The sequence below is a fragment of the Anser cygnoides genome, chromosome 29, assembly GCF_040182565.1.
Source record: "Anser cygnoides isolate HZ-2024a breed goose chromosome 29, Taihu_goose_T2T_genome, whole genome shotgun sequence".
Lineage (NCBI taxonomy): Eukaryota > Metazoa > Chordata > Aves > Anseriformes > Anatidae > Anser > Anser cygnoides.
Window position 1 is genome coordinate 2799648 of NC_089901.1, and position 12179 is coordinate 2811826.

A 12179-nucleotide genomic window follows, 5' to 3' on the forward strand; every position below is an offset into this window, starting at 1 on the left:
ATCACAGGTTATCTGAAAAATCACGTTGGACGATTTCCTGTACTTATTTTTCTTTATTATTATTTCCCAGGTATTTCTCCTTCTTCTTCTTGTTCTTCTTCTTCTTCTACTACTTCTTCTTCTTCTTCTCTCTTCTTCTCCTTCTTCTCCTTCTTCTTCTCCTTCTCCTTTCTACTAATTATTCTTTTTTTTCCCCTCATTATTTCATTTTCCTTTAGAACGAGGCTTCCAGTAGAGATAACGAAAATAAAGAAAGCATCAGAACTTCACTGGTCTCAGCTGCCATCTCTTCCCATCTCCTCTGGAGCTGGGGGAGCAGCTCCAGCATGCAGGAGGGGCTCGGGTCCAAGAGCCCAGCTGCCACATGGAGGAGCAGCCCCGGTGGCCCTCGGGGCTCCACCTCACTGCCCGCTGGGCTCTGCCTCTCTGCTGCCTTTGGGTCGGGGCTGCTGCTTCCCTGGAGCCGTGGCCATGGCCAGCAGCAGGACGTGGCCTTTTCACTGCTGCTCTCTTTCGGCTTCCACATTGTGATTCTTGTCCCTGGATAAGCCCTCAGATCTCATGTATGTTGGTGACACTCCTGTTGTCTCTACAGTGACATCCCTGTGGCTGCAGGCAGCAGCAGGCAATGTGCAGCCCCGGGTCACAGCTGGCCTCCCTGCTAGCAGCACAGTAACAAAAGGGGCTGCTCAGGGCAAACCCAGAAGCCTGGAAGCCTCTTCCAAATGTGGCCTGGAGCTATTAAAGAAATGTGTGGACTTGGTGCTAAGGGCCGTGCTTTTGTGGTGGGCCTGGTAGTGTTAGCTGACGGCTGGACTTGAGCTGAAGGGCCTTTTCCAACCGCAGCGGTTCTGTGACTCTTTCATTGAGTAGGCACCAAGCAGTCACCGGGCCCAGGGAAAAGACGTCCTTGGTAGCCTCCAAGTTAGCTCAGCGTCACGGCACCGAGTCACTTGGAAGGAGCTGCTGGAATAATGAGACAAGAACCCGGTTCTATTAAGATATATATTGATGTTTTGAGGAGTGCTGCGTGGCTAGCAGCACCACAGCTGTCGAAATCTCCGTCCTGACGTTCTGTTACGCCTTGACGCCAGGATCATGATGGTCTGAGCTGCCAGGCATCTGACCATGGGTTCCACATCCTTCCCTGAAGACCGGAGGACTGCCAAAGAAAGAAGAGCAGAGATGAAAACCCACTCCTTGCAGAGATCCCCAGGCATCCCCTGCAGACCATGCCAGCCCCACTCGACTCTTCCCTTTCGACACTCAACCCTTTCAGCAGCACTGCCCAACTCCAGGCTGGGAGGGCATTCCCTGACATGCCGGGCTCCCCCGTCTCCTCTCCCTCCTTCCTATGCCTGCGTTGCTCCTCCGCCCCGAAGCATTTCCCTGGAGCAGGGCAAGGCATGGGGGCCTCTGCCCCTGTCCCCCCAGCCCTAGCACACACACCACTGCCCTCACTCACCGCTGATGATTTCATTCTGCTTCTCCTCGCTCTGGTCCCCGGAGTAGCGCGCAGCAAGCCCTAGACACAGAGTTCCCATCAGAGCCCCGCTCCCCAGCACGCTCCCAGCAGCGCAGCCCCTGGCCTGGCCAGCCAGGCTGTGCCCCCTCCTGCACCCCAGCAAGGTCATTGCCCGAGGGGGGCTGGAGCAAGGGCCCAGTCGGGGGGCTCTGGGGGCAACAGGGCTGCGCCTCGCTGCCAGGGCAGTGCCTGGGGCTGCCAAAGGCTGCCCAAAGAGGGACCCAGGGGCTGGGCTCACCAATGAACCTGACGGCCTCAAGTCGCAAGACGGTCTGCGAGTCCTGCAGGTAGGGCTGGCTCTGCTGCAGGTATTCTTCTACTCTGCCTCCGTCCTGCTGCAGCTGGAGAGAGAACACAAGGTCACGGGGCTTGCAGACCCTCCCCAGGGTCTCCTCCAGCATCCTGGGGGCAGGGAGGGCAGAGGGGCCTGCAGAAGAGCCCCCTGGGGCTCTGTGCTGGAAGGAAGGGAGCGAGGATGCGGCTGCAGGCAGCGGGCTCTGGCCGGGCACGTTTGCCCAGCTGGGGCTGGGGCCTGTGGGGTCGTCCTTACCAAGCACTCCCCGATCCTGCAGGTCTGTTTTGTCTGGGCCAAGTGCTTGAGTTCTTTGCGTCGCAGAAACTCTGCAGCGACGACGAGAGCTTCCCCAGAGGCCTGTGGAGCAGCAGAGGTTGGGACATGGCAGCACAGCCTTGGGAAGGAGACCCTCTGTCCCCTCCTCTTGGCAGGGCTGCGAGCCTTTCCCAGCGCGTTCCGGGAGGCTGTGGTGGGGGACGGCGTGCACGGGGTTCCATGGCCAGGGCAAGGACACGGGACAGCCGCCATCGGAGGCAGCTCACGCTGCCGGCCAGGGATCCCCCAGAGCATCCCTGTGGTGTCGGCACACCCTCGCCCACGTAACTGGTCAGCTCTGAGATCTGTACCTTTGCTACGCTCTCACTCTGGTCTCTCATCCGAAAGTAGAGTGGGAGAAGGCTGCTGTGCACTGTCCTCTTCAGTGCCCTCTTCCTTTGCCGCAGCACAGCCTCCGTCACGGCTTGGAAGAGGCAGATGGAGTGCTCCCGCACCTGGCTGGACTCCTGGCAGGGAGGAGGACAGGATGAATTTCAGCAACAGCTGCTGCCCGCCCATGGGGAGCAGGGGCATTAGCGTGGCTGACGCGAAGGGAGATCGCAGAACTGGGAGATGCTTCGGCGCTGGATCCTTCCCAGAGGAGCTGCTCAGCAGCCCTGCCGGGGCAGCTGCAAGGCCTGGTGCCCGTGAAAGGCAACGCAGTCGGTTGCCAGCACAGGCTGCCCGCCAGCCACCCCACTTTCGCCACCGGCCGCACCAGCCATGTCCAAGCAGAGCTCCCCAGCGGCTGGGCTGACGAGGAGACTGGCGAGGCCCTGCCTGAGTGCTGCCCACAGGGCCGGGCTGAAGGGCAGCCCTCATTACAGGGGGCCCAGCTGAGGGCTCGGGCTCCCGCAGCACACTTACGTGGTCAAAGAGTGGCAGGAGCTTCTCAGCCAGCTGCAGAGCCGTGCGACCGGCCTCTCTCCTCTCCACACGAGCCATCACGTTCCGCAGCACAAGCAGGGCCTTCAGCACGACGTCTGCGTTGGTGTCCTGCAGGGCCTCCAGGATGTCTGGCAGCACGACCTGAATTTTTCTTGCCTGTAGGAAAGACACAGTTTCCCTTCCGTGAAGCCGTGAGAGACCACCCTGGGCAAAGGGCTCTGGTTCCTGAGCACCAGCCTCCTGCCTTGCTTCCTGGCAGCTGGCATGGCAATCGCCTCCTGCAAGCAGTGGCCGCGGGCGCACTACAGGGATGCGGGGAGAGCAACGGGGAGGGACGGGAGGGCAGAAGAGCAAAGCCCCAGGCTGCCAACATGGCTTTGCTTGACGATGGCCCGCTCACCTTCTCAGGGCTCTCTGACACGGTGGAGAGCCCTTTGAGAGCCATCAAGCGCATCGCTGGGCTTGGGTGCTTCAGGTAACTCTGCAGGTGCACTGGGTTACCAAACTCCTCTTCCGAAACGTGATTCTGGGCCAGCATCTGCAAGAAAGAGCAGGGGGAGCCTGGCAGGGCCTGCAGGGCTCCCTGCAGCCTCTTCTTCTCCCGCCTTTGGGCAGGGATGGAGCAGCGCGAGCTGGCACCAAAGGCACCAGGCGCGGCTGGTTACGGGGGCTTGCCGGCCCTGCCGGCCCCAGGGACGATGTGTCCGTACGCCCTGGGGGAGCTGGCAGGTTGGGGGTAGATGGGGACAGGGCTGTGCCTGTGTGCCTGAAGGGCCACGCGCAGCCCTGCTGGGAGCAAGGTTTCATCTGGGAACTCACAGCCAAGCGACGGATGCAGGTGTCTTCTGTGACCGCGGTGCACCAGTTGCGCAGTGGCAAGTCTTCCATCAGCGCGTTTAAAACCTTCTGCAAGGTCTGCGGCATTGCCAGGACCACCTCCCACATGCCCAGGGCAGTGCTGCAAGCACAGAATACTCTGTCAGTGGGGCTGCCTCAGCCGCAGGGCCACGGCCCGGGCCAGCCCCGTAGGACCCAGGCTGTCCTGCAGCCCCTGTGACTTGGGGAGCGCTGGGGGCCCAGCCTGGGCAAGCAGGAAGGGTCTGAGCTGGCGTTCCCTGGGGGCAGGGGGGCTCTGGGCTGCCTTGGACAGCTGGGCTGCTGCAGCCCTGGCTGGCCCAGTGGGGCTGGAACACGGTGGTGGGATGGAGGGCTGTGCTCCTTGGGGATGCCCTGCCGTTTGCCATGGCTCTGGCAAGCAGAGAGTCTCCAGGTGCATCTCCCGACGTGGAACAAGCCCTCAAGGATGTTAAGGCCAGGACCTGTCACTTGGCGGAGAGAACTGCAGCAGGTTCTTGACTTCTTCCCTGGACATCAGGTTGGTCAGCTGGAGAAGCAGGGAGTCCAGGCAGCGCCGCGCTGATGCCGTGTGGATGCTGTCCAGGTTTTTCCTGATGCCCTCCATGATCGTTGGCACCTGGGGGGACAAGGTGGGAATGGTGTGTCCACCGGACTGCAGCCATTTCCACAGCCGCCACTGAAACCTTGGCCCCTTCCATTGCTCTCTGCTCACTTCAGGTGGCTTCTGGTGCCCAAGAGATCTCGATGTGCGACAGAGGCCGGGAGGGAGGGAGAAAGCGAGTGAAGAAGGGAGGGAGTAAAGGAAAGAGGGAGAGAGGAAGAGAGGGAGGATCAACACCTGAAAGAGCTCAAGGGCAGGGCAATGGCCACAGGCCACTTACATCTGTCAGCCAGTACTTGGGGTCCTCCAAGGCTGCGTCCAGCAAGCTGCAGGCGCCCTGCTTGTCATGGATGCTGGAGTCTCGCATAGCTTCAGTGGCTGTGAGGATGATGTCCGTCCTTTCAGAAGGCCTGAGGTATCCTCCAAACGCCTGTGGGAAGGAGGAGGGGAGGGAGGACATGCCGCACTGAGTGTCCCAAGGGTGCTGCTTAGCTGAGCAGCAAGGGCAGCTCCGGAGAGAGGGCCCTCAGGGGGAAGGAGTGAGGATGGGGCGTACGGGGACAGAGTGCTGGCCCTGCAGGTAACCAGGGCTTGCTGGTGGCCAGGAGGGCTGGAGCTGCTGCCGGGACACAGGGGAGCAGCCTTCGCATAGCCCCAGCTTCGGGACAAGAGGAACCCTCTCACCAGGGCGAGGGAGGCCGTGCCAGCCCCAGCGGTTCTGGACCCCTTTGCTCACACGAGTTGCCTGCTGATGCTACGGACAAGATTCCCAGCAAGGCCGGAGCTCATTACCTTGGCAATATCACAGGGAGTGGACATTACAGTGAAAGGAAATGCTGTATCCTTCAAATTCTTGCGTCTCTCTGCGTAATTTTCCATGTCCTTTGTCAGCGAGCATTCTAAACAGGGGGAACACCGAAGAGTCAGTAGGGAAGAGCATCTTTGCCAACAAGCTTGCCAAATGGTGAAAAGCACTTTCACTAGGAATGGCTGAGGAGGGAGGCTCAGACCCATGCTGAGGAGAGTGGTGGGCAGGGATGTAAAGCACAGGGTGACGGCTGCTGGGAGCAAGAGGGACCTCAGGGATGATGCAGAAGGAGGAGAAGCAATGGCGCTGGGTGCCGTGGGGGTAGCAGCGTGTCACAGACCCCTTCTGCTCGGGGTCGGGATGTGCAGGAAGCTCCCTGCCATCTGCTTGCAAGACGGCAGGGAGCAAACAGTCAAGGAGAATTCTGGAGGGCGTCACCATCCCTGGTGATGCACGGCTGGCTCTGCTGTTCACTCCTCAGGGAAGATGTGGTTTGGGAAGTGGCAATCGATTGATGGCTTAGACTGGGGAATACCGCGAAACGGCGTGGTAGGTGAGCTGGGGAGGGTTGAGAAGGACAGCAGCAGAGAACTGCTCCTGGACATGAGGTGAGCGTTTAGCTTCTGTGGAAAACGATAGCCAGAGTCCTGCGGGAAGCTGCTGTGAGGAGCAGAGGAGGTCAGGGACCCTGGCAGACTTTCATGGACAGCCTCCACCAAGCAAAAGAACAATCCTTCACAATACTCGGGGAAAAGAAGCAGACATACCAGCAGATGTCTGTGTGCAGACGGACGCTGCCCACCACACCTTCTCTTACCTCTTCCATCTTTGAGGAATGCGTAGAAGTGATAAAGAGCATCCAAAACTCTGTATCTGGTGGGATCTGTGCCACAGCTGGAAATGAAGAGGTGGCCCAGCAGCTGTCCCAGGATGGGGATGTGGACCTCTTTGTGGGTGCCCGGGCTGCCCTCGCATTGTCCAGCAGCGAACGAGGTCTGGGCAAGGGAGGGAGGAGAGAAGAAGGGTTAAGTGGAGGCAGAGAGCAGGGCCTGGGGAAGGAAGAGCAGGGGCAAAGGAGGGACAAAGACCCTTGCTTCAGGGCAGAGCTGTGCTGAGGCCCCCACCTGTGCTCGGGCTTGCTGCACAGGCACCCCTGAGCTGCAGGATGCTCTGGAATGCAGGGAAGGGGAGACAGGCTGGCTGAAGGGTTCCTGGCATCTTACCTTCCCCAGATATGTGACCAGGAAATCACTCAGCCTCTCAATCTTCTGCAGGGCGATCTTGCGCACAGCGGTGTTATGGGAGGTGGCGTAGTGCAGCAGCGCCTGTGAGGAGAGAAGCTGCTGGTCTGCCCTGGGAGCTGATGCCTGCTCCAGCAGAAGCAGCACTGCTGAACCCCTGGCTGTGCTCACGCCGTCCATCAAAGCTTCCCCCAAGGTGGAGCAAAGCCCTCAGCAGGGCTCCTGCCCCTGGGTTCCCTTGCAGGCTTGCCACAGATCCGCCAGCCAACTCTGTGCTCAGGCAGACGGGCAGATGCCACCCGCCAGTGCGGCCTCAGCTCCCTCCTGCGCCCTCCCCCGGAACGCGGCCCTCTGTCCCCTCTCCGTGAGGGCTGGCTTCTGTGGCAGGAACCAGGGGTCCGCAATGGGGCAGGGATACGGCCACTGGGCAGCCAGGAGAACACGGCTTCAGGGCCACGCTCCCGTGCAGGATGGGCGGGTCCCCGGGGATCTCTGCCCCATTCACACCTGGCAAGAGGAGACTGGAGGGACTGGGGGGCAGGCGGAGAGCAGCTCCAGCTGCCGCCAGTGCGGTGCCCAAGGAGTGGGCTAAAATTCTCCCACTGCTTTGGCGCAAGGTGATCTCTTGGGGTCTGGAGGGGCTGGCCCAGAAGCGCCATGGGCAAGGTTTTGCTGTGACATGAGAGGATTCTTCGGAGGGGAAAGGGTCTTTGACCACATCCAGGGGATGCCAGGCTCCCAGAAGACCTCGGTGGGCTTCCCCAAAGGAGGTGGGCACCTGCCCGCAGCGTGCTCAGTCCTGGCACTGGGGGTGGGCCATCCACTGCAGCATGGACGTTCGTTACCCCCCCAGCTGTGGAACCACTCCTGGGAAACCGACTCTTTGCAAATGCCAGACCTGCCAAATAATCTGCAGCTCCTCGCCGACACTGGAGATTGGACAGTTGCGTACAAAGGCCTGCAGCATGATTTCCATGGCGTTCATGGTCTGCAAGGAGGACAGAGGATCATAGAAGTATTTCTGCGGTCCTTCTCACCCCCAGGGGCTGACTGAACCTCCAGCACCAAGGGAGGACACGTGCACCGCCTCACAGAGCCCAGGGGTGGCTTTGGGGCTAAAAAGCTGCTGCGTGCAGAGCTCCTGCAGCACTGGATCAGGCCAGGGAAGGGGAAGGGGAAGAAGGGATGAGGCTGGGAAAGCAAATCTGGGCCCCGGCCCTGCACTGGTCTCCAGTTGTCTCAGCACGGGGCAGCAAGGCAGCAGCCCAGCGGGAATGGGGGTGCCACTACCTCACCCAGCACATACCTTGTTGTAGAGATCTTTTTCTACCGCTGACATGTCCAAATAGGGAGGCAGAAAGAAGACACTCTTGAAGCAGGCATGCAGGAGACTCTCCTTTTTGCCATCCAGTGCTGCCTTCGCAGTGGAGCTAAGAAGGGAGATAGGAGCTTGTTGGACGCTGGTGCTGGAGTGGTGCCTCGAGGCTTAGGGAAGGAGGACACGGCCCTCCCGTGGACAGGCATCCCTGGGAGGGACGGGCAGCCTCCCTGCCAGCTTCAGGGCCACCAGGACGTTGCCCTGGGGATGTGCTGGCCCAACCAGGGGCTGGGCACTCACCTGAGGATGGTGAGAGTCTCCATGGCATTCCTACGAAATGCTGTGTGCAAACTGTCCGTGGGCTCCTCTTCCAGCAAAACCTGCAGAGCACAACCAGGATGGGACGTGGCAGACACCAGCCCCCAGTGCCCGCTGCTGAAGGCCCAGCAGCACGCCCAGTCCTGCCTCGGGCAGCTTGGTGTCTGTGCACGGTTTGTCGCCACCTCCCCCTGCCCCAGCCTCACGGGGGGCTGGTGTCCGAGGGGCCTTGTCCCTTCCCCAACCCGCCACGCGTCCCCTCACCTTGATGTTCTCTGCCAGCTCGGTTTTGTGGCAGAAGGCATCCATGTCCTCCAACAAGGAATACTGTCTGCACAGGGTGCAGATGCTCTCCAGGAACTTCATTTTCTTTTCCTCATCCTGGCAGCCACGGAGAGAACCACGGGGAGGGTGAGGGGGGAGAACCAGAGCCCACAGCGCTGGAGTGCTGTGACACTGGAGTGCTGTGCCGTGTGGTGCTGTCTGAGACACACGGAGGGCAGCAGCTCTGCCCAGCCTGGCAGCAGGGCCAGGGCCCCCTCAGGACACACAGGCACAGCCACGACGGAAGGGGCTTCCATTACCTTCTTTGTGCTGCTGACGAATATCTCGATGAATTTCTTGGCTTCCTCTTTGCCAAGATCCCACGACCAGGCATCTAACAATGGAGGAGAGGGAGGAGTGCTGCAGTGAGAGGCTGAAGGCAGGAGCGAGGAGAGGAAGGGCCCCCGGCACGAGAGACACATGGACCTGCTGGAGCAGGTCCGGAGGAGGCCCTGATGCTGATCAGAGGGCTGGAGCACCTCCTCTAGGACAGGCTGAGAGAGCTGGGCTTCTTCAGCCTGGAGAAGAGGAGGCTCCAGGGGGACCTTACAGAGGCCTTCCTGTACCTAAAGGCGGGCCTACAGGATAGCTGGGGAGGGACTCTTTATCAGGGAGTGCTGTGATAGGACAAGGGCTGACAGACTGAACCTAAAGCAGGGTAGATTTCAATTAGGTGTTCAATTAGCAACAAATTCTATACTCTGAGGGTGCTGAGGCAGCAGGATCTGGGCCCCCTCTAAGCTCCCTCCCAACCCGGGGCGAGGCCATGCTGGGTTGGGCTCCCAGCACCCCCAGCACCCAGGTGCCATTCTGCCCCGCACCCACAGGATCCCACTGCTGCCGTGCCAGGAAAGACGTCCTGGCTTCAAGCAGGGAGGTTTGCTTGGCCCCAACCCTTCCCAGCCGCGCGGGATGCTCACTCACTGGGATTCAGTGGCTGGAAATCCAAGGAATCCAGCGGAAAGCTGCTCTCCTCAGGACAGCAGGTCTTCCGCCAGGCCATCCTGGAGCAGGGGCGGGTTATCTTTGCCACCCTGCGGGATGGAGGAATGGGGCGATAAGGGCAAGGATACCTCCCCAGGATAATACGTTGTCTTCTCCGGTGGTGGCAGCATCGGAACCGCATTGTGGGACGTGGGCTGTGCACTTAGACTCCTTAAAGGCCCTGTGCTCCTGCCCTGTCCCGTCACTGTCCTGCACGGACACTGAGGGTCCGAGTCACAGCTGCATTTTTTTAGGGCAGACCCCTGGGGGTGTCATCAAGGGATGTCACAAAGGGTTTCATTGTGACACGCTTCTGGGCTGGGCGGGTGAGCAGCTCAGCACTGCACACCCACTCGCCCAGCCTGTCCCAGCAGGATGGCGATGGGAATCGGAAGGGCAAAGATGAGAAAGCTCATGGATCAAGACAAATATAGCATTCTAGGAAAAGCCAAAGATGCACGTGCAAGCAAAGCAAAAGAAGGAAGCCATTCACTACTTCCCATTGGCAAGCAGATGCTCAGCCACTTCCAGGAAAGTGCGCACGCAAGCCACCAGCCTGGCAGAGCCTGCTGCCCTGGCGCCTGCTGGCACCCTGACACGAGGGTGACACACTCATGGCCCCACAAGGAGTCCTGATACACCCCAGGCACACAGAAGGCAAAGGCGTGGATGCCCTAGTTGTCCCAATTGCCCTTTGCTATCCCCCATCCCTTCCCAGGGAGGCAGTGGCTGGCAGATGCCAGGGAAGGGGTCAGGCCTTGCTTCTAGCAGGCTCTGGGAGCACCCAGCCCTGAGCACAGGGAGACCTGTGTGGTGGTTTTACTCGGGTGGGCAGCCGAGTTCCACCTCGGCCGCTCTCTCAGTCCTCCTCCTCAAATAGGAAAGGGGAGAAAATGCAACACAAAGTGCTCAGGTTGAGATAAGGATGGGGACATTACTCAACAATTACCGTGATGGGCAAAACAGACTCAGAGTAGGGAGATAGTAAGATTTATTGCCTGTTACTAACAAGCTAGAGAAGTGAGAGACAAAGGAAAGAAACCAAAAATACCTTCCCCCCCATCCACCCTCTTCTACCTCCTCCCCCCGAGCAGTGCAGGTGAATGGGGGAATGGGGACTGAGGTCAGTCTATAGCACTTCATCTCCGCCACTCCTTCACGGTCACTCTTGTCCCCTGCCCCAAATGTGGGGTCCCTCCCACGGGATGCCGTCCTTCCCAAACTGATCCGACGTGGGCTTCTCGCAGGCAGCAGCTCTTCAAGAACTGCTCCAGATATGGGTCCGTACCACGGGGTCCATCCCTCAGGAGCAAACTGCTCCAACCTGGGTCCCCCACGGGCAGCAGCTCCTGACAGGCCACCTGCTCCTGCGTGGGCTCCTCTCCATGGGCTGCAGCGTGGAGATCTGCTCCATGTAGGACCCATGGGCTGCAGGGAGATAGCCTGCTCCACCAGGGGCCTCTCCACAAGCTTCAGGGGAACTCGAGCTCCGGTGCCCTGAGCACCTCCTGCCCTCCTTCTTCACTGACCTTGGCACTTGTTTCTCACTCCTCTCTCTCTCCCAGCTGCTGTTCCCCAGCATTTTTTTTCCTCCTTTCTTAAATCTGCTCTCACAGAGGTGCAAACAGCATCGCGTATTGACTTGGCTCTGGGTAGTGGCAGGTCAATTTGGAGCTGGCTGAAGCTGGCCCTTAGCTAACATGGGGCAGCTTCTGGATTCTTCTCACAGAAGCCACCCTTGCAGCCCGCCCCCCCCGCTACCAAAACCTTGCCACGTAAATCCACTACACTCTTAGATCTACTTCTTTTGCTGAGCAATTATTCTACCTGGCTGCACCTCCCGCAGGAGTTGCTCACAGAATCACAGAATGGTTGAGGTTGGAAGGGACCTCTGAAGATCATCTAGTCCAACCCCCCTGCCAAACAGCATCACCTAGAGCACACTGCGCAGGATGGCACCCAGGCGGGTTTTGAATATCTTCAAAGGAGACTCCACAACCTCTCTGGGCAACCTGTCCCGGCGCTCTCTCACCCTCACAGTACAGAAGTGCCCTCTCATATTCAGATGCAACTTCCTGTGCTTCAATTTGTGCCCATTGCCTCTAGTCCTCTCACTGGGCACAACTGAAAAGAGTCTGGTTCCATCATCTTGACACCCACCCTTCAGATATTTCTATTCATTGTAGAGCCGGTTGGTTTGTTTAGACCCACTTGCATCCACTCCTTCTCCCTGATGGTGAGAGAGTAGGGGATCCTCTGCCTGGGTGGCTGTGTTGGTTCCAGTAGGTTGCAGGGGAAGCAGAGAACATGGATTTCTGCTGACAGGATACCACGACTGGAGCTCCTTGTGAGCAGTTCACAGCCACTGTTTGCACTAGCAGAGTGGCAGCACTCTCCCTGCACGTACTCCTGTGCAAACTGCCGTGCTGTGCAGGGGGGACTAGCTCCCCCACTGGGTTCAGCCCAGCACGGTTTACTGGGTGTGTTTTCAGCCTCCCAGTAGTAGCTTCTACCACGGTGAGTATGTACCACTTGCCTTGGCGGGTTTGTGGCTGTGGCCCGGTATAGTCAATTTGCCAGGCCTCACCATAGAAATCAGAGAATCACAGAATCATAGTATGGCTTGGGTTGGAAGGGACCCTAAAGATCTTCTAGTTTCAACCCCCCTGCCATAGGCAGGGGTGCCACCCATTAGATCAGGTTT

General features: G+C 59.3%; 1 protein-coding gene across 2 annotated transcripts; it reads right to left on the reverse strand.

Moving 5' to 3' along the window:
- Nucleotides 1-204: 204 nt before the first annotated feature.
- Nucleotides 205-10295, reverse strand: LOC136787495 (maestro heat-like repeat-containing protein family member 7). Of its 2 annotated transcripts, XM_066984785.1 has the most exons (19): nucleotides 9416-10288; nucleotides 8752-8825; nucleotides 8432-8548; nucleotides 8150-8229; nucleotides 7838-7961; nucleotides 7430-7519; nucleotides 6514-6615; nucleotides 6108-6285; nucleotides 5275-5381; nucleotides 4763-4912; nucleotides 4343-4497; nucleotides 3843-3981; nucleotides 3424-3561; nucleotides 3003-3179; nucleotides 2447-2602; nucleotides 2076-2177; nucleotides 1764-1866; nucleotides 1466-1525; nucleotides 209-1162 (listed from the first exon to the last, which is right to left on the reverse strand). In XM_066984785.1, the coding sequence occupies exons 1-19, from the start codon at nucleotides 9615-9617 to the stop codon at nucleotides 1035-1037; spliced, it is 2382 nt and encodes a 793-aa protein (XP_066840886.1). In that variant the 5' UTR covers nucleotides 9618-10288; the 3' UTR covers nucleotides 209-1034. The 2 variants fall into 2 exon arrangements, with proteins under 2 accessions (XP_066840887.1, XP_066840886.1); XM_066984786.1 differs by lacking the exon at nucleotides 2076-2177 and having other exon boundaries at nucleotides 205-1162; nucleotides 9416-10295.
- Between the last annotated feature and the right edge of the window lie 1884 nt (nucleotides 10296-12179).